Raw genomic sequence first — 24,562 nt, 5'->3', positions numbered from 1 at the left:
TGTAGAAGCTTCAGGCCTCATAAGACCTCAATCTGCCCCTTCACAGTAACATGGGAAAGGTATTTAAACCCCAGATTGGTTAATGGGGACTCTGCAGTTTAGAAGGGCTCAGGTCACATAGCTTAATATATGGGACAGACCTCAGGGCGCCTGTTGGTTGAGTGCATCCTACTCTTGATTTCACCGCAGGTCATGATCCCATGGTCTTAGGATCAAGCCCTGCATCAGGCTCTGTGCTGGGAGTGGAGCCTCCTTCCGATTCTCTCTCTCTCTCTCTCTCTCTCTCTCTCGTTCCCTTTGCCCCGTCCCCTGCTCATGCTCTCTTTATCTATGTAGATATATCTATCCTCATCTGATAGATGGATGGATGGATAGATAGATAGATAGATAGATAGATAGATAGATAGATAGATACATAGATAGGATAGACCTCAAACTTGCGTTTCTGACTTCAGTGCTTGCAGTTTTAACAAACTGAACTGGGGATGCAGTAAAGGACCCCACTACCAGCTTGGAGAGCCATACCATTTCCCTGGTATGAGACATAGGTCTCTAGGTGTTAGGGAGCCATCCTGGCATTTGGCTGCAAATGTCTTAAGGACCTGAGTGTTGAAGGGTATGATAGGCAGTGGGCTGGAACATTGGGGCCCCTATTATACTCCCCTGCCTCTCCCTGTCCTATGCCCTGTGCTGGCCACTGGGGATAAAAGTAGCCTTCTGGCCCTGTCTGGAAGGAGCACTGTGCCAAGTGGAGGGATGGTCCTGGACAATGTGGTATGTTCAGGCAAAGAGGAATGAACAAGATGTTCATGGTGCCAGAGGCCAAGAATAGGGAGATAGCAATTGCTTGTGGGGCCCAGGAAGGCTTTGGGGGTGGCTCAGAGCCCAGCCTGATAATGGCATCACACAAGTTTCATCTGCCCTTGCTCCAGTCACAGACTGTGTGGATGGCCACCATTAATGGTCTTCGCCATGTGATTCATCCATTCTGGCTATACACCCACGATCCCAGAAGGGGATGACTAGCTCCTAGACTTGGCTCCTTGCATATAGTGTACTCTGGGAAAGCCTCTGGGTGAGTGTATATAGGCCTGGTGTCCCTGTTTCTAAGCAAGCCTGGGGGGTGAACCCAGATAAGGTTTCTGGACAAGGACAGGCAGTGCCCAATTGAGCGTTTCGATGAGTCAGGACACTTCAGACCCTGGAGACATATTGAGGGGACAGAGCAGTCACAGACTTTACTCTTGTGGGGAGTACAGACTCAAAATAAGTAGTTCCATAGATAAACATGCAAACATAAGTGCCAATTGTGCTCTAAGAAGAAACACTAAGAGTGGGGAGAGGGTGACCTACTTTAGTATGGGGAGTCGGCAAGACCTCTTGGAAGAGGAAACACTGATTTGAATAAATGAAGCACAGAATGATGAAAAGGAGCCAGGTTAAAGAGAGGGATTCACCTTGGAATCAAGTTTCCTCGACAAAATTAAAAACCCACTTGTGGGCCCAGGAGGTGACCAAGTTTGTATGTCTATGGTAAAGATTCCTAGAAGTTGAACTACTGTATCAATGAGCATTTGTGTCTTAAATGTGAAACTGTCAAATGACTATAAAAAATGGAGTACCAACTTAAAGTCCCTGGAATGGTGTCAAGAACGCCCTTATCTCCCTCTCCTACTGACCACTCCCCACCCCGCCACCATTGCCTGTACAGAGGTAAATCCGTCATTTTCATTTTTACCTACTTGATGGAATACTATTCAGTGATAAAAATCAAGCCATGAAAAGACACAGAGGAAACGGAAATGCCTATTGCTAAGTGAAAAAAGCCAATGAAGAAGTTACATGGTTTATGATTCCAACTAATACAACATTCTGGAAAAGGCAAAACTATGAAGACAGTAAAAAGATCAGTGGCTGCCAGGGGTTGGGGTGGGGAAGGGAGGGATGAATAGATGGGGCATAGGGTTTTAGGGCCAATGAAAATACTCTGTGATACTATAACAATGGGTATATGTCATATATAATTGTCCAAACCCATAGAATGCACAATACCGAAAGCAAACTCTAAGACACACTATAGACTTCTGGTGGTTATGATGTATGCGTGTAGGTTCATCCTTGGTCACAAATGTACCACTCTGGTGGTCAATATTGATAATGGGAGAGACTACAAATGTGTGAGGGCAGGAGGTGTATGGGAAGTACCTCTCCCTCAATTTTGTTATAAACCTAAAACTGCTCTAAAAATGTTAAGTCTTAAAAAAAAAAAAAAAAAAAAAGACTGGACCAAAACCATTGGTAGCCTCAGTAGGGAGTGGGCGTCCGCTGAAATGAGAGGGTTTGGCCAACCACACAGAGACAGAAGCGACCACTGCAGACTGAGTGACTTTGAATTTTCCTGAGGTGGCAGGTCCCTCGGCCAATCACATGTTTTCTCCCTAAGGGGGTAGAACTAGAGAACCTGGTTGGCCCTGCAGTTCTAGTACCGTTCTGACCCCAGTGTTCAAGCCCTCCACACCTCCATTCATTTGTTCAACACACATTATGAATTGAGCAGTAAGCAGTGCCAAAGTACGGAAGAATCACTGGTGTTAGGAATGTATGGGCATAGAAGTGTGAGTTGCATTTTTTAGTAGGGTGATCAGCATAGGTCTTGTTGAGAAAGTAACATTTGAGCAAAGTCTTAAAGGAAGTGAGGCAGTTAATTAAGGGGTGATGACAGGTAGAATGTCCTAGAGGAGGAAAAGGGCAATACAAAAATCCTAAGCAGGGAGCCTATTTGGTATATTGGGAGAACAGCAAGAGGCTAGTGGGTCTGGTCTGGGGAGCCAGAGGAAGAGAGCTAGGAGATGAGAAAGTAAGAGAGAGGGAGTCAGATCGTGTAGGACTTTGTAGGTCTTGGTGAGGATTTTGGCTTTTCCTCGGAATGAGATGGAGGGTACTCTCGCTCTGTGGTACTTCTCAGTCAAATGTGCATATAATATCACATATGTATGTAATAGGTCAGATATTTTAAAAAATAATAGAACAAGCACCTAGCTATGTCATTTTAATTTCACTGTCTATGTTAATATCCTTAGTGTATTGGTTAGTTTTGCAAGTTTCTGAACTGGATTTAAATCAATCACACTGTGGCCTTCTTCTGTAACTTACATTTTCCCCTCACCTTTATATTCCAGGGCCTCATCATGTTGTTGCTTGCAGCTTTAAGTAATTTATTTCAATGACTAAATAGTATTTTATTGAAAATTATATCACAATTTTATTTACTCATTCTTGTCTTGATGGACACCCGGCTTGTTTTCAGTTGCTTGCTGTTACCATGCTACTAGGAACCATCTTGTGTGAATCTCCTGGTGCCAGTGCTATAGGACATTCATCTGGGAGTGAACTTGCTGGATCATGAGAATCTTCATTCAACATTATTCCAAACTGGTTGTCAATTTACCCCTCAGGAGTTCCAGTTGCTCTACAACTTCACCCACAACTGGCATTCACAAGACTTTAAATTGGGTGGTTGACAAATGATCTCATTGGGACTTCATTTTGGGTTTCGCTGATAATGAGGTTGAGCATCTCTTCCTGTTTTTTGTTGGCAATTTGTATTTTCTCTTTGATGAAGTACCTATTCAGATCTTTTTTCTCCTTGTTATTTTCTTACTGAGTTTCAGGAGTACTTTGTAGATCTTGGGTACTATTCCTTTGCCGGTTACAAAGATACTGCAAATATCTTTTCCCAGTTTGTGGTTTGTCTTTTTGCTGTTTTTTTTTTTTATTATTACACTTGAACAACACAAGTTCTTGATTTAAAGTGAATTTTTCAGGGGTGCCTGGGTGGCTCAGTTGGTTGGGTGGCCGACTTCGGCTCAGGTCATGATCTCACAGTTCATGGGTTCGAGCCCCACATCGGGCTCCGTGCTGACAGCTGGCTCAGAGTCTGGAGACTGTTTCAGATTCTGTGTCTCCCTCTCTCTCTGATCCTCCCCTTCTCACGCGCTCTCTCTCTCTCTCAGAAATAAATAAAACATAAAGAAAAAAAGAAAAAGAAAAAAACAAAGTGAATTTTTCAGTCCTTTCCTTTATAAGCTTTGATTTTTTTATTTTAAGAGCTCCTTCACTATTGGGAGGTCATAACTATATTCAACATTGTCTTCTAGTAGTTTTATAGTTCTGCATCTCTCTATAAGTGAAACAAGTGAGATGGGTGGTAGAGTTCTAAAAAGAAAACAAAAAAACCTAGTTGCTTTCTAATTTTCTTGCAGGCTGTCTCTCCTGGACTTTGTATGGCCTTTCAGGGTTTTTTTCCCATTAAGAGAAGAAATAGGTACCTTCTTTTCCTTGTCATTAGAAATTTGAGCTTCTTACCCATTTTGTCTCTAGCTTGAAGTCAATTCCACTATTTTTCCTAAGGACGCTTTTCTGTCTGTTCTAATCTGGTTAGATCGCTGCTAGGACTTCTGCATAGAAGTCAGTCTAACTCCGGGCGCCTGGGTGGCTTAGTTGGTTAAGCGTCCGACTTTTGCGACTTTCGCTTAGGTCATGATCTCACGGTTCGTGGGTTCAAGCCCCGCGTTGGGCTCTGTGCTGACTGCCAGCTCAGAGCCTGGAGCTTATTTCAGAGTCTGTGTCTCCCTCTCTCTCTCTCTGACCCTCCCCTGCTCACGCTGTCTCTCTCTCCTAGAAAAAAAAAAAAAAAAGTCTAACTCTCATGGTTAAATCCATGATTTCTTATATTGCAGATCTTTCTCTTTCCCAGTTATCACTCCTTAAATTTGCTAGAGGTCATACTCTGCTTCCTTAGAAAAGGCACATAAAACATACATTTTATGAGTCCTGGAAGTGTAAATGTCTTTTTTTTTTTAACCTCTCAATTCAGAATTTGACTGGGGATAGACTTGTAAATTCAAAATAATGTTTCCTAATGTGATACACTATTGATTGTTATATAACCCTAAAATAATATGTTTCTTCCATTTCTCACACTCTCTCGTGGTCTGAGAAATGTACCAAAAGACAGCATTATTAAATATTTCATAACTTTTTAAACTTACTATTTCCATTTTAGGTACATTTCTGGATTGATGCAAAATCCCAGTTGCAGTGTTGAGGAACGGGTATTAGCTCTCAAAACAAAATCTTCAAAAGGGAACTCTAATAAACAATGTTGCTGATGTTCTTGAATTAATATTATGTAAAATACTATGAATTTTGCAAGCAAAACATTTATTTAAAAACTTTTTTTAAGTTTATTTATTTTGAGAGAGAGAACGAGCTGGGGAGGGGCAGAGAGAGAGGGGAACAGAGGATCCAAAGCAGGCTCTGTGCTGACAACAGAAAGTCAGATGCTGAGCTTGAGTTCACCAACGGTGAGATCACGACCTGAGCTGAAGTCGGATGTTTAACCGGCTGAGCCACCCAGGCATCTCTGCAAGCAATGCTTTTTAATTTAAAGAAAGTTAAGCTTTCAAAAAAATTCACTTGCCCTCCAAATTTTGAAGGTATTGCTGATGTCTCCCAGCCTCCTTCACCTAGTTGCTGAACCTAGCTGCTGATTCTCATTGGTAGATCCGTTTTAAATCTACGCGCCGGTCTGGGGAAGGTATGCAATTCCCCGACTGTCTTATAGGTGGCGCTGCAGAGAAGGGCTGAGCAGACCACATCCTACTCTGGAGTCGGAGACACTTGTCCAGTAGGGGGCGTAGCCCGTGGGTGCCAGGTTTCGGTGAGCCGTACGCAACGTCAGGGGCGGAAACAACTCTCGCCCCGCCTCTGCCATCTGCAGCGTCCTGTGATTGGAGGAAGGGCCCATCACTTGGCCGCGCAGTTGAGGTGTGAGGAAGAGGCCCCCGTCAGAGGGTGACGCTGAGGCGGTAGAGGTGCGGAGAGCGCTTGGGTCTGTGAGTGAGAGCGACCGAGCCTCGGCAGCACTTCGGACGCTCCTCCCCATCTTTCTGCGGTGAATGGCGGTGGGATGGAGCACGAGGGGAGCGGCGGCAGCGGAGGGTCGGCCGGGCTCCTACAGCAGATCCTCAGCCTGAAGCTCGTGCCGCGGGTGGGCAACGGGACCCTGTGCCCCAACTCCACTTCTCTCTGCTCTTTCCCAGGTACCGGCCCCGCCCCGCGCCGCGCTTGCGCACTCGGCTGTCAGTGGCCGCCGCCCGGCTGCGGGGCGCCCCTTCCGCCGCGGCTCCGTCCCGCGGTCCCACTTTCCCCGGGCTCTTTTCCTCCTGGCAGGAGGTTCCCGCTCCCTCGGCCGGGGGCTGGGGGATGTAGCTCTTCCTCCGTCGCTTCCTCGCCGGCACCTCTGGACGGTCACTCCGACTCCGCGCTGGGGGCCAGAGCGGAGGGAGCGGCCGCGAGTGGACCGGTCGATGGAGGGACCTCGGCCTCCACCCGAACTGACGTTGCTCTTTGGAGTTTCCAGAAGCCCCAGAGTCAGGCCGGGACTCGACAGAGCCTGGGAGGCGGGCGGCCCTCCTAGTCAGGGGCTCGAGGCGCCTGGCCCCTGTGGTCCGCGCGGCTCTGGCTCTCGGTGCTCGGACGCCGAACCGTCCCGGCCGGGCTGAGGGGCGGTCGGCGCTCAGGGGCCAGTCTCGTCCCCGCCCCCGGGGCCCCCGGGTTGTCTGCCGATCGCTCCCGCCTCCGTCCAAATGCTCCCACCCCGCCAGCTTCTCTTTCTAGGAATCACTTTCTGAGACCTGTTGCCGAATTCCCCACTCACGCATTCGCGATCTTTGACCCAGATGCGTTTTCACTCTCCTTAACGCCCGCCGGAGCTTCTGCTAGGCCGGATGTAAGGGCATTTTCGCAATTCTAAGACGAAGAAGAAAGCTATTCGTGCTCAGAAAGCTGAGAGGGGGAGAAATGATTTGGGACGTCTAATAAAGGCTTTGGGGGGAGGGCGCACTTCTGGGTTGGACCTTTAAAAGGCAGGAAGGCAGAGCAGTGGCGATGGAAGGGTGAGGTTGGGCTGTCCGGCAAAGGTGACTGGTAGTAAACAATTCGAGAACTGGGCCTGAGACCTGCAAAGGAGGGACGATTGGATTACTGACTGCAGTCATAAACAAGGCACCTGTGATTTCTCCTCCTCTGGGAAGCGACTGCCAGGCGCCGTTCAGTGGACACCCGGGACTTGGTGTGTATTACCTGCCTGACAGCTTTGTGGGACAGATGTAATAGTAACCACGTTGGGGCAGGTGCAGATGTTAGTTTGGAGCTATAGCTAAAATGATAATCCGGCAGCTCACGTTTCAAAAGGTACTAAGAGCACATTTGACAGTGACAACAAATCTCTGGCATTCTGGAGACACTTTAAAAAATGTAATGTACATACAGTCTGGAGGTTCTGCTGGGCCAGATTAGTCTTTTTTGTTTCCTTATTTTTCCCCCAACTCTTTATTTTGAAATTTTCAAACATCCTGATAAACTGAAGCACTAGTATAACAAGCATATACCCTTTACTTCTACTCATTACTAATGTTTTTCTTCTTTTGCTTTATATCTATATATGTGTGTGTGTGTGAATTATGGATATACACACACATAACATTTTTCCTTTCTGCAGACCCATTTGAAAGGAAGTTATGAAAGTTGAAAGGTGATGGCACTTGATGCCTAATACTTCAATAAGTATCTTTTATTTATTTAAAAAATTTTTATTTTTAAGAGAGAGAGAGTGTGAACAGGGGAGGGGCAGAGCAAGAGGGAGACACAGAAACCAAAGCAACTCCAGGCTCTGAGCTGTCAGCACAGAGCCCAACTCAGAGCTCCAGCTCGCAGACCGTGAGATCATGAGCTGAGTTGAATTTCGACACTTAACTGACCTAGCCACCCAGGCGCCCCATATAGCTTTTTTCTTCCTTGAAAAAAATACCAGATCTAATCCAGGATCACACAGTGCATTTAGTTGTCATGTCTCTTTAGTCTCTTTGAATCTAGAAGTTACTCCATCTTTGTTTCTTGACATTGACATTTTTGAAGAGTCCAGGCTAATTTCATAGAATGTCCTATAATCTAAGTTTATTTGATCATTTTTTTTTCATGATTACATTCAGATTAAACATTTGTCTTTAGGATCCTATCTACACAGGTGATGTCCACTTCCCAGTGCATCATGTCAGGAGACCCTTAACATGAGTGTGTTCCTTTACTAACAATGCTGTCAGTAGTCATTTGGTGAAGGTGGTGTTTATCAGATCTCTCCACTGAAAGGGTACCTTAATCCTTTTGTGCTAAGTCATATGTGAGGTGATATTTTGAACCTGAATGTTCTCCAGTCTATCTTTTAGTTGCCTTTAAGATTGAGATCAGTGGATTTGGGACAGTAGTTAAACATTATGTCATAGTAGCTATGACAATGAGAATTGTTTTGCTTTCAGAAAGTATTCTGAAAATAGGAAACTGCCACATGTACATGAGTTTATGGGCAATTCTATGGATATATATGTATATATAAATATAGCTTATATATATATATATTTTATATATACATATAATTTGGGGGTGTTGATCACTGGGAATTATTCATTCAGCAAGTATACATTTGGCCCAGTGCAGGCTCTAGGCTTGGGGTATAAACATACATGAGATAGAGTGCTTGACCTGAAGTTGGTCATAAGGATGGGTAAACACATAGTCTCCCTGCTGTGTCTCATCTTTAACTGGACTGTTGGATGTTATAGGTACATGGAGTTTGATCCTTTTTGAGGCACCAAAGGCTGCTTACAGTGCTATTCATTGACCTGAATCTGGAATTGTTTCTATTTTGGCCTCACAGAAAAGGTTGCTTGCACTTTACACCAAGTCAATATAGCAAAATCATTGCTCTAAAATACTCTGTGGGTTGTCACTATCAGGAAGCTTTGAATTGATTTTTTTAACCTGCATTTGCAATTTAGCCATTTAGATATCTGCCTAACCTTCCTTTTTTCAGGTTGTTCAGATTTCTTTGGTTGTCGTCATTTTTTAGCAAATCTGAAAGACCGATCTTTTCTTTTATCAGGAATGATATTAACTCTCTGAAGGTATGGATTTTTGTTAATATCAGTGTACTTTAACACTTTAGTATCCTGTGATAATTATACTTAAACCTACTCATATTTTGGTTGTGCCATTGCTGGAGTCAAGAATGGGTCACACTCAGACCAGTTATTTATTTATTTACTCAACAAGTATTTAGTGTCTGTTGCCTGCCTATTATTTTCTAGGTACCAAGTAAAGATGTATAGTGAGCAATATAAACGAGGATAAAGAGAAAAGAAAAGTGTGGAAAGGAAGAGCTGGTGGTGTCAGACAGTAGAGAGATACTCAGTGGCAAGTCTCGTGTGTCAGGGGGTAGAATGCTCTTTTACTTCGGGTCATGAGGAAGCTCTTGATGATGATGCCTTTGGACCTGAAATCTGAAGGATGTGAGGCATGAGCCACGCAGCTATTGGGAGAATCTTCTGGACAAAGACACAGCAGGTTCAGAGCCCTGGCTCAGGAGCTTACTTAGGAAACATAAAAAAGGCCACCACGGAGGATGAAACTGTGTGGGTAAAGTAGGGAGGAGGAAGTGAGGTCAGTTCCCAGAGGGTAGTATGGGAGGGTTTTGAGCAGAGGATGGATGATCTGACGGACTACTTTAAGGGTACAATTCAGTGGCTTCTAGCATCTGCAGTGTTTGCACCCATCATCACTAGTAACGTTAGAATATTTTATCACCCCAACAAGAAACCTCACACTTGGGGCGCCTGTGTGGCTCAGTTGGTTGAGCGTCCAACTCTTGATTTTGGCTTAGATCATAATCCCAGGGTCATGGGCTCAAGCCCCACGTTGGGCTCTGCATTGAGCATGGAGTCGGCTTAAGATTATCCCTCTTTCTCTCCCTCTCCCTTTCTCCTTGCTTGTGTGTGTGGGCTCTCTCTGTGTCTCTCAGATAAAAAAACAAAACAAAAATCCCCAAAATACACTTCATATCCATTAGCACTGATTTTCTGGCTTTGTGTGGAGAATAGATGGAAGGCTAGATCAGGACAGACAAGATCTAGCCAGGCCAGGGCCAAGAGGCCACTGGAGTGAGGCAGGCCAGAGGGGCACACTTGGAAACCAGGGATGAGCAGGCGGGCAGGCAGTAGTGTCAGAAGAGAGGTGGCGGCCTACAGCGAGCAGTCCTGGTGGGAAGGTCTCAGGAAAACTCCCTGCTTTTCCTTTATTCTCACACAACTCGCACATTCACAGCATTCTAACATCGGTTGTATGGGTTTTCTATACTTCTAGGAATTCTGTGACACCAATTGGGTGTCCTGAAGTTTAGTTCCTATACTGTCTACCCAGAGTTAACACCAGATCCCACAGGTAAAGGGCTCGGTTTCCCCAGTTCATGTGCCAGTCAGAAGTCTAGGTGGTTGGGTGAGCTTCTGACCAGCTGGCTCTAAGTTGGGAGGTTCCTGTGACCCTCTTCCTCGGTTCAATTAATTTTCTAGAGCAGTTCACAGAACTCAGGAAAACAGTTTACCTACTAAATCACCAGTTTATTACACAGGATATTAAAGGATACAAATTACTATCAGATAAAGAGATACATAGGGGGAGTTCAGAAGGGATTCTGAACAAAGGAGCTTCTGTCCCTATGGAGCTGGGGGCCGCCACTCTCCCAGGACATAGGTGTAGTCACCAAACCCGGAAGCTCTGTGAACCCCATGCTTTGGGGATTATATGGAGGGTTAATCACATATACATGATTGATTATTAATTCTACTTCCAACCTTTCTCCCTTTCCAGAGGATGGAGGGTGGGGCTGAAAGTTACATGCTTATAATCATGGCTTTCTGGTGACTAGCACCCATCCTGGAGCCTACCAAGAATGCCTTCTGAGAACAAAAGAGGTGCTTGGAAATTCCAAGGGATTTAGAAGTTCCGTGTCAGAAACTAGGGTCAGAGACTAAATGTTAGGGGGCGCCTGGGTGGCTCAGTTGGTTGAGTGTCCTACTTCGGTTCAGGTCATGATCTCACAGTTGCATGAGTTTGAGTCCCGCGTTGGGCTCTATGTTGACAGCTCAGAGCCTGGAGCCTACTTCAGATTCTGTGTCTCCCTCTCTCTCTGCCCTTTCCCCACTCGTGCTCTGTCTCTCAGAAATAAATATTAAATAAAATAAAAAGAATGGGGCGCCTGGGTGGCTTAGTCGGTTAAGCGTCCGACTTTCGCTTAGGTCATGATCTCGCGGTTGGTGGGTTCGAGCCCCGCGTCGGGCTCTGTGCTGACTGCCAGCTCAGAGCCTGGAGCCTGCTTCAGTCTGTGACTCCCTCTCTCTCTGGCCCTCCCCTGCTCACGCTGTCTCTCTCTCTCTCGCTCTCCTAGAAATAAATAAAACATTAAAAAATTTAAAAAAAAATAAAAAGACTGAGAACAAAAGATTTTCTAGCACCATTATTTTTTTTTATTAAAACTTTTTTTTTTAATTTATGTTGTATTTTGAGAGACAGAGACAGAGAGCGAGTGGAGTGGGGCAGAGAGAGAGGGAGACACAGAATCTGAAGCAGGCTCCAGGCTCTGAGCTGTCAGCACAGAGCCCGACGTGGGGCTCGAACCCACGAACCGTGAGATCATGACCTGAGCCGAAGTCGGACGCTTAACCGACTGAGCCACCCAGGCGCCCCGAAAACTTTTTTTTTTTTAATGTTTCTTTATTTTAGAGAGAGAAAGACCAAGTGAGAGGAGAAGGGTCAGAGAGTGGGCTCCAGGCTTTGAGCTGTCAGCACAGAGACCGATGTGGGGCTTGAACTCAGGCGAGATCATGAGAGATCATGACCTGAGCTGAAATGGGATGTTTAAGCAGCTGAACCACCCAGACATCCTTAGTACCATTATTTAAAGGATTTTAGGAGCAGTGTCAGGAACTGGGGGCAGTAACCAGTATATATGTATTTCATTTCACAAGGGAACAGATAGACCCGCTGGTGGGTAGGTGGAGTTCAGTAAAGAGAGGGTCTCAGTGGGAGGTGTGGAGAGATGGAGGCTGATGGGCAATTAGTATCAAGGCCGTCCAGCATTGAGTTGCAGGACCAGGAAGGACCACAGCTCCTGGGTTCCCTCAGAACCCTGGCTTCAGAGGAACTGACTGTGGTCACTGGGTTGCTTGGCTTGGAACATAAGATAGAATGTGGCCCGCTGAAAGGGTGGATGAGTGCTGAGCCTCACTGTGCCCACTTGGCTTAGGCTTCTTCCACTCCTGCTGACCGGGGCCAGGTTGGTCTTGAGGCCTTGCTTAGAAATTGGGGGACTCAGTTGTGAAGGTTAGAGGGCCAGGGCACCAGCCATTACAAACCCCTTCTGTTAATACAGAACTCACCTAGAAGAGTTTGCAGTCTGTGTCTTATCCCTTTAACTGAACCGTCTGTCTGAAAAACAGATTATTAATAAGCTCCTTGTGGGCAGCATGTTTGTCTTGTTTCGTTTTTGTTTCACTCTAGTGCCTGACATAGGGAATGGGCTCAGTAAACACTTAATTGTTGAAAGAATAAACTCTTAGTGCTTGTATTAGTTTGCTGTTGGCCCAGTGACAAGTTACCACAGTTTAGTGGCTTAAAACATTGTAGAGGTGTGGAGGTCTGAAATCCACAATGGATCAGCAACGCTGCCTTCCTTCTGAAGGCTCTAGGAAGAATTGGTTTTCCTGCCTCTTCTGTCTTCTAGAGGCCCCCTGCATTCCTTGCCTTTGGGCCCTTCCCTCATCTTTAGAGCCAGAAGCATAGCATCTTCCAATCACTCTGACTCCGACCCTCCTGCCTCCTTCTACAAGCACCCTTGTGACTACATTAGGCCCACCTGGAAAAGCCAGGCTACTTCCTATCCCAGGACCCCTAACCTAATCACACCTGCTGACTGCCTTTGCCACCTGTTCATAGGCTCTGAGGATGAGTGTGTGGACATCTTTAGAGCCCATTCTGTCACCAGTGCTTAATGTGATTGCCCCTTTTAATTTTTTGTTGCAGATTAATTATCTGATTTATACTTCAACATCAGGCAGTGCTGACTTCAGTTGTCACAGTAAGCAAAGCTGAAGATAACGGGCTTGATTTGAAACAGTGAACAAAGAAATACTGTAAGATATGTCGACACAGATTTTTGACAGCATATTGAACCAGAGAAATGAAAAGTACCATATGATGATCAATAAGTAGCTATTACGTAGATAGCAAATTAAGGTGCAGTAGGTTAAAGGGAAATCACTTAGTTTTTTTTAAGTGTTTTATTGATTGGGGTTTGCCTTTGCTATTAAGAGCCCTGTAATAATCTCATCCATCTACTAAAAATTAGTGTTTTATAAACTATACTACTCACCTAACCTAATAAAGCCTTTTTTTCCTACTTAAGTGACGGTCTATAAGATTTGTAGGCACTGATGTAGCTAATGGATGCAGTTCAAGGTTGTAGGAGGGGAAACTCCAGAAGTGCTGACCTGCTGTGCGGTACCTTGTTTACAAATAGGCTGTTCAGCTTTTAGGAAAATTGAGATGTGGGTTGGAGCCTGACAGTCCTCCTCAGGCAGGTGCTGTGCTCCAGGAAATAGGGAACAAGTGAGTGTTGGTGTCTTGCTCTGCTTAGGCTACTGTAACAAAATGCCATAGGCTGAAGTGGTTTAAATAACAAAACTTGGGGTGCTTGGGTGGTCAGTCAGTTAAGCTCTTGACTCTGGCTCAGGTCATGATCTTACGGTTTGTGAGTTTGAGCCCCACGTCAGGCTGTGCTGACAGCTCAGAGCCTGGATCCTGCTTCAGATTCTGAGTCTCCCTCTCTCTCTGCCCCTTCCCTACTTGTACTCTGTCTCTGTCTCTCAAAAAATGAATAAACTTTTAAAAGTATTTAAAAAAATAAAGAACTTATTTTCTCACAGTTCTGGAGCCTGGATGTCCAAGATCAGGGTGCTAGCATGGCCATGCTGTGGTGAGGGCCCTCTTAGGCCGTCTTTGTGCTATGTCCTCACATGGCAGGGAGAGAGTGAGAGACAGAGAGAAAGATCGCTCTTCCTTTCTCACAAAGCCTTGGTCCTAGCGGACCTACTTTTGTGGAAGTTTTCGATTCAGTATGTCTCTGGCAGATCGAGGCCTCACCTCCCAGCTCATTGCCCTGATGGTTCCATAGCGTCCAGTGTGGAGCCAGGCTCCAGCCCCGCCTTGAGTTGCTACAGAAAGCAGTGCTTACCTCTCAAACTGGGGAGCTCCAGCAGGGCACCAGAGTCGGCTCAGGTCAGTGGCGCGGTCCCAAGTCAGCGGTGGCAGCCGGCAGCCGGAAATGGCAACTGCTCCGAGTTCTCAGAGGCAGATCTGCATCCATTGTCCGCCCCCGGGGCTTTGGCGATCTGGGGCCGTCATAGAATTTCGCCCACTCGGTGGTGGGATGGAGGGCAGAGTCTCCGCAGGATTTGGGGAATAGCTAGTAAGGACTGTGGGATTGAATATGGGGTTACTGCTTTGGAAGGGACAGCACGGTGCTCTGCCGTGGCCTGGGGTTGAGCTGGCGGCAGGTGGTGCGCCAGGGGGCTTACGCTGGGCAGACCTGACTGCGCTCACTGAGCCGGGGTGCAGGAGAGCTCTGGCGGGGACACGCGTATTGGAGGGGCCGTTTCTGGACACTGTATATTTTACATATAGTAGCTTTTTATGTTACATATATTTAGTTTTTTAAGCTTGGGACCTTACTGTTTAATCGCTTTATGCTTCATAGTTCGTGATCTAACTTGGCTTAGCAGAATTTGGCAAACACCGTCAAACAGACCGTTTGAACAGTATTAATGAAACTATTCTGAAGATAGATCTTGTTTGGCAGGAAATAAAAGTCTCACAAATGGTTTGAAACTTTTTATAGCAATTTGTTTTTCACCAGAGCAAAAGTGCCAAAACACCCTTAGTTGTTTGTTATTTTTAATAAGCATTGAGCCCTAGATGGGGCACACCTGATAACTTTCATTTCCTTCAGCGCCTTTCCTCCACTAGGCGTCCTAATTTAGGTATATGTCGAATATGGTATTAATTGAAGCTTTGGGTGAGTCCAGATGAGCAAAGAATTAGTATAGCCATCAGTGACAGTACCAAGGGTGGTTTGGGGGGGTTTGGTCCCCACTCCTAAGCTCCCACCCACAACAAGAATAAGAAATTGGGAAGAAAACATGCACAGCAGTAATTTTTTTTTTTTTTGAGCGTGAAGAGTGAGTGGGGGAGGGACAGAGAGAGAGGATCCCAAGCTGGCCCCATGCTGTCTGTCGTCTGGGAGTCCCAGTGCACGGGGCTCGATCTCACGAATTGTAAGATCACAATCTAAACCGAAATGGAGTCTGACGATCAACTGCTCAACCCACTGAGCCATGCAGCGCCCCTGCACCGCAGTCATTCTTACGATAGCTTCACATACAGCTTGGAGAAGAGCCCCTGGTCCCGCCCTGTCGCCCTCCACTCTCCCCAAGCCAGGTAGTGCTCCTCGTCGTTTCTATAACTGTTTGTGCCAATCCGACCAACCTTCCTCAACTGTTCTTTTGGAAACAAAAGCTTTTTTTTCCCCTTTTTCTACTTTCTTTTAATAGTAATTCTGTAAAAGCCAGTAAGCAGCTAGAAAAGCTTTTTAAGAAAAATCAAAGTAAAAAGTGAGTTGTCATTAGCCCTACCCCAACGCATCCCACTCCCCAGAAATAAGGCTTTTTTGTTGTTTGCCTGCATAGAGTATGCGTGGGGTCCAATTGGGCTCCACCCCAACCCCCGCTGGCATCGTGGGCTCTGGCAAAGTCCTCCCCTCCGTCTGCGTCTGTTTCCTCAGCCAAGAGCCAGGGATATTCATGATCTGTGCCTCACAGAGTTGTGTTAGAGGATTGCACTGGTTACACTTTGTAAAGCACTTAGAACAGCACCTGCACATGTGCTCAGTATTTCTTAAATACACCTACATCGACTTTTCTCTGAATTCATAGACTTACTTACGTTTGTTTCTTTTGTTTCTACAAAAACAGTCTCTGTACCCTTTTCTGGAACTTGCTTTCTTTACTTCCCAATGCGGCTTGGGCATCTCATCCCATCAGTATATAACGATCTATCCCCTGTTTTTATGTGATAGTATAGTGTTACATTATGTAAGGGCGCCTGGGTAGCCCAGGCGGTTAAAGGTCCGACTTCAGCTCAGGTCCTGATCTCACCATTCATGAATTTGAGCCCATGTTGGGCTGTGTGCTGACAGCTCAGAGCCTGGATCCCGGTTGGGATTCTGTGTCTCCCTCCCTTTCTGCCCCTCCCCCGCTTGCACTCTGTGTGTGTCTCTCTTTTCTCTCAAAAATATTTTTTTAATTTATTTTTTTAATGTTTTATTTATTTCTGAGAGAGAGAGACAGCGTGAGCAGGGGAGGGTCAGAGAGAGAGGAAGATACAGAATCTGAACCAGACTCCAGGCTCTGAGCTGGCTGTCAGTACAGAACCCGAAGTCGGACGCTTAACCGACTGAGCCACCCAGGCACCCCCCCAAAAATTTTTTTTTAAATGTTACATTATGTAGGTGCACCAGAACATGTTTGACAAGTCCCACACTGCTGGACATGCAGTTGGCATCGGGTCTTTGCCATTACCAACAATGCTGCCGGGAGCCCCTTGTTACCTTCGGCCTGGCCTGCATGGGTATTCCTGTGGAGGCATTCGTGGAAGTGAAGTCTGTGGCAAAGGTGTGCGCACTTGACTTTCTTGGATATACCCTTCTAAATCACCCTCCAGAAAGGTTTTCTAGTTTGTACTCCTATTGGGAGTGTAAGGTGGGGGCTGTGAAATAATGTCCTGACAACCTTTCACTCAAAACCTTTAATGGTACTTTTGGGGCTTTCACACTGATGTCTTTAGTCTGGCCTTCAAAGCCCTCCATAACATGACCCCATTTGTCTTGTAGCTTTTTTTTTAAAGTAGGCTCCACGCCCAATGTGGGGCTTAAACTCATGACCCTGCGCTCAAGAGCCGCATACTGTAGTGACTGAGCCAGTCAGGCGCCCCTATCTTTGTAGCGTTACCTGCTTTTAATCTTATAAATTCTCTGTTTTAGTCAGGCCACTGGTTTTTAATCAGGGCGATTTTGTCCCAGGAGGACATTTGGCAAAGTCTAGAGATATTTTTGGTTATCACAACTGGGGAGAGGCCATGCTGGCATCGAGTAGGTAGAGGCCAGGGTGCTGCTCTGTGTCCTGGGAGCCACAGGACAGCCCCCCCAGCAAGGGGTTAACCGGTCCAGATGTCAGTAGTGCTGTGATCAGGAGACCCTAAGTTACGCTGTCGACCAATCTCTGAAATTGCCTGTTGCTTACCCGCTCTGAGCACAAGGGTGGACAACACACGTTATCTCACGTGACACCTTCGTTGTATCCATGTGGGTCACTAAGGGACTATTTTGAGAATTCTGAAGCCTTGCCTGGGCTCACTGGGGGTAATTGCTGTGTCTCCTGTTTACCAAATTGCAGGGTCATGAGGGCAGGATGGTAGCTCCTCCTTTTTTGTGTTTTCTAAGGTGGCTCATGCATAGGTTTTTAGACGTAATTGGTGATCATATATTTAAATGTTGCCTAAATTACAGTCATCTTAAAAGTTAATTAGATATTCTCCCTAGGAACCCGTTCCTCTAACTTGCCCCCTCACTTACGTGTTATTTGTCTCTAAGGCAGACATTTATATTTTCTGGTATTTATTTCATATCTTAAAGAGCTTTGCTATTCTAAGAGATGACAGCCTGATATGAATTTATGTTTGTATGTACGTGTTTATTTAGGGGCTTTATCTACAGTAACCTATATTAAAAACATTTAATCACTTACATATAACACCCAGTGCTCATCACAAATGTCCTCCTTAATGTCCATCACCCAGGTAGCCCATGCCCCACACACCTTCCCTTCAGCAACTCTGATTGTTCTTTATAGTTAAAAGTCTTTTATGGTTTGACTCCCCTTCTCTTTTTATCTTATTTAATTTTTCCTTCCCTTCCCCTATGTTCCTCTGTTTTGTTTCTTAAATTCCACACGAGTGAAATCATATGGTATTTGTCTTTCTCTGACTGATTTATCTTGCTTAGCATAATGCACCCTAGTTCTATCCACATCATTGTAAATGGTAAGATTTCATTCTTTTTGAGGGCTGAGTAGAAGATGATTGTTGTGGGGCACCTGGGTAGCTCCATCAGTTAAGCATTCAGCTCTGGATTTCGGCTCAGGCCGTGATCTCATGGTTCACGAGTTTAAGCCCCACATCAGGCTCTGCACTAACAGCACAGACTTTCTCTCTGTCTCTCTCTCAAAAAAATTTAAAACTTAAAATGATTGTTGAATATATAAAATTGTAAAGCTTTTCCATGTTAGAAGTCTAAAATGATTGGCCATTTTAGGGGTTGACCAGCTTGTTCTGAAATTGGCCAGATAGTAAATATTTCAGGCTCGACGGACCCTGTGCTCTCTGTCACTTGTTCAGCTCTGGTCCTGTGGCTTGAAAGCAAGCATAGGCAAGACTGAAATGAATGGGCATGGCTGTGTTCCAGTGAGAGTGGATGCACAAGACCAGGTGGTCTGGATGCCTGGGTGGTTCAGTGGGTTAAGTTCTGACTTTGCCTCAGGTTGTGATCTCACGTTCATGAGTTCAAGCCCTGCGTCGGGCTCTGTGCTGACAGCTCAGAGCCTGGAGCCTGCTTCGGATTCTGTGTGTGTGTGTGTGTGTGTGTGTGTGTGTGTGTGTCTGCTCCTTCCCTGCATGTGTTCTCTCTCTCTTAGAAATGAGTAACATTAAAAAATTAAAAAAATAACAAACCAGGTGGTGATCTACAGACCGTGGTTTCCTAATCCCTCTAGAACCATCACTGTTTGGATATTTGACTGCTGACCCTGCCTGGCACCTGGATGGCTTTGAAAATGAAATAAGCAGGTATGATGAGGACTCCTTGGTAATTCCTGTACTAGGAAAGTCTGTGACTTGCGACCTTTCTCTGCTTTTCCTTGTAGAGATGTGGTATGGTGTGTTCCTGTGGGCACTCGTGTCCTCTCTCTTCTTCCACGTCCCTGCTGGATTACTGGCCCTCTTCACTCTCAGACACCACAAATATGGTAGGTTCATGTCTGTAAGCATCCTGTTGATGGGCATCGTGGGACCAATTACTGCTGGAATCTTGACAAGTATGTTAGACATTAAAATACCAGTCAAACGTTTCATATGACTAGTCACTTAATTTCAGGACCCATTTTAGAAACATGTCTGTTTGAAATGAAGAAAAAAGGGTGGCTTTTAACCATGGGCACTTTTTTTAGCGTATTAGTTTTTTCTTACCTCTTACCTCCCCCATTATTTGGCTAATATCTTTGACTTCCTAAAATGTATTTTCTCTCACTGGCTCCAGATAAGCCATGTGAAGCTTTTGAGATGGGTCATTAGTAAAAGATGTTTATTTCTTTGGAAGCTCCTGCTCCTTTTTTGTCAGCTGTCAATTGACCGGTGCCATAGCAAGGTTGTTGAAGGCCGCCTCCTCGCTTAGGTGTGGTTACTTTACAGATGGAGGCATAATTCTAATGACAAATTCTTGTTCAGAAAACTACCTGATTTGGGGCACCTGGGTCGTTCAGTCGGTTGAGCAACGGACTTCAGCTTAGGGCATGATTTCATGGTTCCTGAACTCGAGCCCCACATCAGGTTCACTGCTGTCAATGCAGAGCCTACTTCAGATCCTCTGTAACCTCACCTCTCTCTGCCCCTCCCCCACATGGACTCTCTCAAAAAGATTTTTTTAATGAAAAATACCTGATTTGTTTTCTGATTCTTTTTTTTCCCTCTCAAAAGTTTCTGAGGAAGAATTGGAATCACAGGGGCCCCAGGGTGGCTCAGTCGGTTGAGCATTTGGCTTTGGCTCAGGTCATTATCACCTGGTGCGTGGGTTTGAGCGCTGTATCAGGCTCTGTGCTGACAGCTCAGACCGTGGAGCCTGCTGCGGATTCTGTGTCTCACTCTCTCCCTCTGCCCTTCCCCTGTTCATGCTCTGGGTCCCTCCTCTCTCTCTCAAAAATAAATAAACATTAAACAATTTTTTTTAAGAATTGGAATAACAATGAATGGATCAAGAAAATGTGGTTTATCTATACCATGGAATACTACATGGCAATGAGAAACAATGAAATCTGGCCATGTGTAGCAACATGGATGGACCTTGAGGGTGTTATGCTGAGTGAAATAAGTCAGGCAGAGAAGGACAAATATCATATGTTTGCACGTATAGGAGGATTAGGAGGAACTTGACGGAGGAACAAGGGGGAGAAGAAGGGCGGAAATGGTGGGGGAAAGGGAGGGAGGCAAACCATGAGAGACTCTTGAATGCTGACAAAAACTGAGGACTGATGGATGTGGGGGGGAGGGGGGGATGGGCATGGAGGAGGGCACTTTGGGGATGAGCACTGAGTGTTATGTAGAAACTAATTTGACAATAAACTATTTGTAAAAAAAAAATAAAATAAAAATAAATAAATAAATATCTAAGGACATAGAAAAAAAAAAGAATTGGAATAACAAATTATAAATTGTTTTTACTTTTTTTGGCTTTTGCTCATATCACAAGGATGAGAATCAGTTTAAGTCACTCTTAAGTTTATAATTAAATACAAATATCATCTATATTTTATGTAAATTAAAATCCCAAGAAGCCAAAACTAAAAACATTCCAATATCACCTCCCTAAGTGGAAAACCTCAGTTTGCATTACTTTTTCTAGGTGCACATGTAAACATAAATATATGCTGCAAAAACAGAAACACAACAGTCCTACTAATTTGTAACTTTTGTGTGAGTGTGCGCATTTAAGCCTTGAGCTCTAAACAGAACTGCCCCTCTGTCTTGTCTTTGACTTGAGGTTTTTTGGGGACAGGGTGGCCTCGTTTCTTTGTGTTCTGTAGGCGGTGAAACCTCTGTGATAACAGGAGGAGGAGGTGGCCACTTTTCTCCGGTCTGTGTTAAGGTGTTTCCGTAACTGGCTTTATGTAGTATTTTTAACTCTGTCACCTGCTGCTGCTCTTTGGAGACCCTCTGCTCCAGTTTCCTTATTGGATTGCTGGCTCCGAGGAGCTGGCTCAGACTTCTCATCAGTAAAATAAAGATAACTCCACCCACCTCAGATGCTGTGTGATGATAAAAGGAAATATGTTTATTTAAAGTACTTAATACCTGACACTTAGGAGTTGTGCAGTAAATGTGTCCATTCTGTCTTTAAGACTCCGGTGAGTAGAGCCTGTTTCCTTCCCATTTTGCCGTCTTCCTGGTTTGCTTTTCCCATTCTTCCCTACTTTGTCATCCAGACCCCACCTGAGGGCCTGCTTCAAGTTTCGTAACTTCTTTCTACCCAACCCGCTTTTTTTTTGGAGCTAAATTATGAAGGGGCCTTACAAAATAGGTGCCTTGCAGTTGTTAGTAACACAAGATGTATGCATGGACCCTGGAGATGGGCATTTGCAAGTCACAGATAGTCCAGGCAATCAATACACATACTGGGTAATTTGCTCTTTCTTCTTCTTCAGATATGTTACTGTGTTTTCATATCACATGTGTAAAATGTGTAGACATTTGATTGAGGTGCTGTGTATTGTCTTGTATAATGTAAAATCTTTTTCGTGCTGTGCTTTCTTTCTCTGTCCCAGCTTGATGCTGAGTATTCTGAGAAGAGGGATCATACCTTATAAAACGTACAGGCAAATACTTATTTGCAGGAATGAACTCACTGACCAAGGAGGATTCTGTCTGGAATAGTTTTTGAGAGGAGGGTCATCTGGGAGCTCTGGATCTATTCTCGTCAAACTAATGAAATCTTGGCTTTCTCGGTACAATGCCGAGTCCCTGTAACAAGTCATCTGGTCTCTAGGGAGATACAGATGTTTGTGTTTGTTTGATTTACTCCGTTTCTAGAAAGTTGTGGTGACTTAACATAATAAAAATTATTAGTGATACAGGGGACAGAAAGGACCCCATCTGAAAGCACTAATCAGTAACTTGTAAGTCATTTGGGGAACACTTAAAACCTAGAAAAAGTATAGGAAAAACAAAACATTTCTGTGATATTTAAATTTTAATGTAAAACTAGAACATTCTACTTACAGTAGGATTTTAAGTGCTGTATTTTACTGATTATATTAACCTTGATTTTTTTTTTTTTAAACTCTTGAATTTTTGAACAGGTGCTGCAATTGCTGGAGTGTACCGAGCAGCGGGGAAGGAGATGATACCATTTGAAGCCCTCACCTTGGGTACCGGACAGACGTTCTGTGTAGTGGTGGTTTCCTTTCTGCGGGTGTTAGCTACTCTATAGCCAACACCCTTATGCCACGATGGCGAACCTCAGTTTTACAGAATCCTCAAAAAGAATACACTACGGAATGTAGTGTTTTCTTAATTCTTCAAATGGAAGAAACTTGGATGAAGAAATGTGTGTGAAGGACATTTCAGCCCTTTCTGTGATTTGAAGCTCCAGGGATTGAAGATCTTACTGGACTCCCACTGTTCTCAACCAAAACAAATCAAGTTTCTTAGCGCGCCCCCCTCCCCTTTTTTTCCTGGTATTTCACCAGTTTTATAGGTATACCTTTACCCAAGCTAAGTCAGCAATGCTTCTGGATTGACATCCTTTGCACTGAAATTTATAATCTTCTGTGAGAAAATGCGATGTTGCATATATGAGAGAAACTATGAAAAATACTGGTTGGTTTCTGAGCCTACTGTACTAAAATCTGATTTAATCTAATCTTGATTAGAATTTGGCAGACTCTTCTTTCGCCACATCTTCATAACAGTATGTGCCAAGTAGGTTTTGGTTGAGTAGAGCTTTGAGAACAAATTTGGTGAAACAGAGCAGGAAAAAACCCTACAACACAAGTAGTGGCTTCAAGTCCACTGTGGAAAGAAAAAGAAGACGATGTGACACTTTTTGGGAAACTGTCTTGACCTCTGATTACTGAATATATTTTAAGAGATGTGAATCTGTTGTTTTGTACATTTTATCAAAATAAGCTAGCTTACTTAGACTTTTTTTCCTCCAGAGTTTCTGTACCCCTTTCCTTGTCACTTTCATTCTCTTGATTTTGGTTAGTTTAATTGGAAATATACCCTATTAAATAGCTTGAGATCAAAATTTTAATTTTGTTTAGGATGCTCTTTGGACATTGAGGTACCAAAAATTTTTTTTTTCTTTAAACATTATTACAGTTTTTCTTCGTGACTTTGGTTGAAATTGTTGAAACGCAGCTTAAACTAGGGTAGAGGTTATTGATTTCTTAGTCTTAATATGGTTACCACTTTTACAGTGTTGGATGTCACTCCCAGAAAGTGCCTAAAATTTAATTTTCAGTTATGCTTCCACATTTTACATTTCCCTTCAAGAGACTCTGTATCCTTATAGAGAATTAAACATCAGGTTTCTAAAATCCAATTTTAGCTATCTTAATTTTTCTTCTGCCTAACTTTCTTTTTCATTAAAATGCCTGAAAACTGTGACTTTCCAAAGAAAAAGGATTGTAAAAATCAGATGTCTAACTTGATCCTTACCACCTAACTGTGTTGAATGGAATACATTCGTTCTCTGTTTTCAGAACAGTTTCTGGTCATCAAACCTGATGTTTTTAAAGGAAAGTTTTCATTGCGACAGTAAGGCTAGCAGCCTATGAGGTCATGTACACACAAACAGTATCTATTCCATTTAAAGCAATATCCACTCCAGCTTCTGATTAAAAGTAACCAGGAAGACGAACTTGCCAGGGAAAGTTGAAGAGGAAAAATTACAAAGAAATCACAAAAATTAACTGGACATTTTCTTCTAACAGGCCATTAGACAGCTTATCAAAATTACAGTGACATATACTCAGACTCGGTAGAAAATTACAAGAAGACTTGGAATGCCAGCAACTGTTTTTACAAATTCCCCAGCAAGTTCTCTCTCCAATGCTCAAATAATGCTCAAATGCTCAAGTTTTTCTTTCAAACAAATGTTGACTTTTTTTTTTTAGAGATTTTAAGTTATCTCTATTCCCAACATGGAGCTCAAACTCACAACCGTAAGATCAAGTGTCGCATGCTCCACCGGCTGAGCCAGGCAGGTGCCCCTAAATCTTTAAATAAGACTCCCATTTTCCAGTTCAAGGAGCTGTGATTTTGCAAAGTAGCCCTTCAATTTAAGACATTTGAGGACAGGGGTGCCTGCGTGGTTCAGTCAGTTGAGTGTCTTACTCTTGATGTTGACTCAGGTCATATTCTCACAGTTCGTGGGTTTGAGCCCTGCATTGGGCTCCATGTGGAGCCTGCTTGGATTCTCCCTGTCTCCTTTTCTCTGCTCCTCTCTGCTCTCTCATGATAAGTTAAATAAAGTCTAAAAAAAAAATTGGGGGACATTACAGCGTTTATTATAGAAAATGATTTTAATCATCTATCTTGAAATATGCCTCTTATTAGAAGGCTCTAAAGCCTTCTTTTGGATAGAATTTTACAAATTACACATGTGGGCCAGTAATTGGTAGGCCCCTCTTCCTGAGTACTAATTTTTGAACATACTGATCGATGATTTAAA

At 44.2% G+C, this 24,562-nt stretch overlaps 1 protein-coding gene across 4 annotated transcripts; it reads left to right on the top strand.

Moving 5' to 3' along the window:
• The first annotated feature begins 5,845 nt into the window (after positions 1–5,845).
• On the top strand, positions 5,846–24,260 carry TMEM170A (transmembrane protein 170A). Of its 4 annotated transcripts, none has more exons than XM_039256467.1 (3): positions 5,846–6,104; positions 18,981–19,082; positions 22,185–24,260. In XM_039256467.1, exons 1-3 carry the CDS (start codon positions 5,972–5,974, stop codon positions 22,313–22,315), a joined length of 366 nt encoding a protein of 121 aa, XP_039112398.1. In that variant the 5' UTR covers positions 5,846–5,971; the 3' UTR covers positions 22,316–24,260. The 4 variants fall into 4 exon arrangements, with proteins under 4 accessions (XP_039112398.1, XP_039112397.1, XP_039112399.1 ...); XM_039256466.1 differs by having other exon boundaries at positions 18,981–19,151; XM_039256468.1 differs by having other exon boundaries at positions 5,997–6,052; positions 18,981–19,151.
• Positions 24,261–24,562: the final 302 nt, after the last annotated feature.

Source organism: Hyaena hyaena, unplaced genomic scaffold, assembly GCF_003009895.1.
Source record: "Hyaena hyaena isolate Hyena2069 unplaced genomic scaffold, ASM300989v1 scaffold_584, whole genome shotgun sequence".
Classification (NCBI taxonomy): domain Eukaryota; kingdom Metazoa; phylum Chordata; class Mammalia; order Carnivora; family Hyaenidae; genus Hyaena; species Hyaena hyaena.
Note: the sequence above shows the minus strand (reverse complement) of the source record. Positions and strands in the feature narration are given on the sequence as shown.

What these genes read in the sequence shown, in the direction of transcription:
- TMEM170A (XM_039256466.1), top strand. Translation starts at nt 5,972, where the DNA reads ATGGAGCACGAGGGGAGCGGCGGCAGCGGAGGGTCGGCCGGGCTCCTA. An exon ending in TTCTCTCTGCTCTTTCCCAG is followed by an intron (nt 6,105 to 18,980) that starts GTACCGGCCCCG and finishes TTTTCCTTGTAG; the next exon opens with AGATGTGGTATGGTGTGTTC. An exon ending in TACTGCTGGAATCTTGACAA is followed by an intron (nt 19,152 to 22,184) that starts GTATGTTAGACA and finishes ATTTTTGAACAG; the next exon opens with GTGCTGCAATTGCTGGAGTG.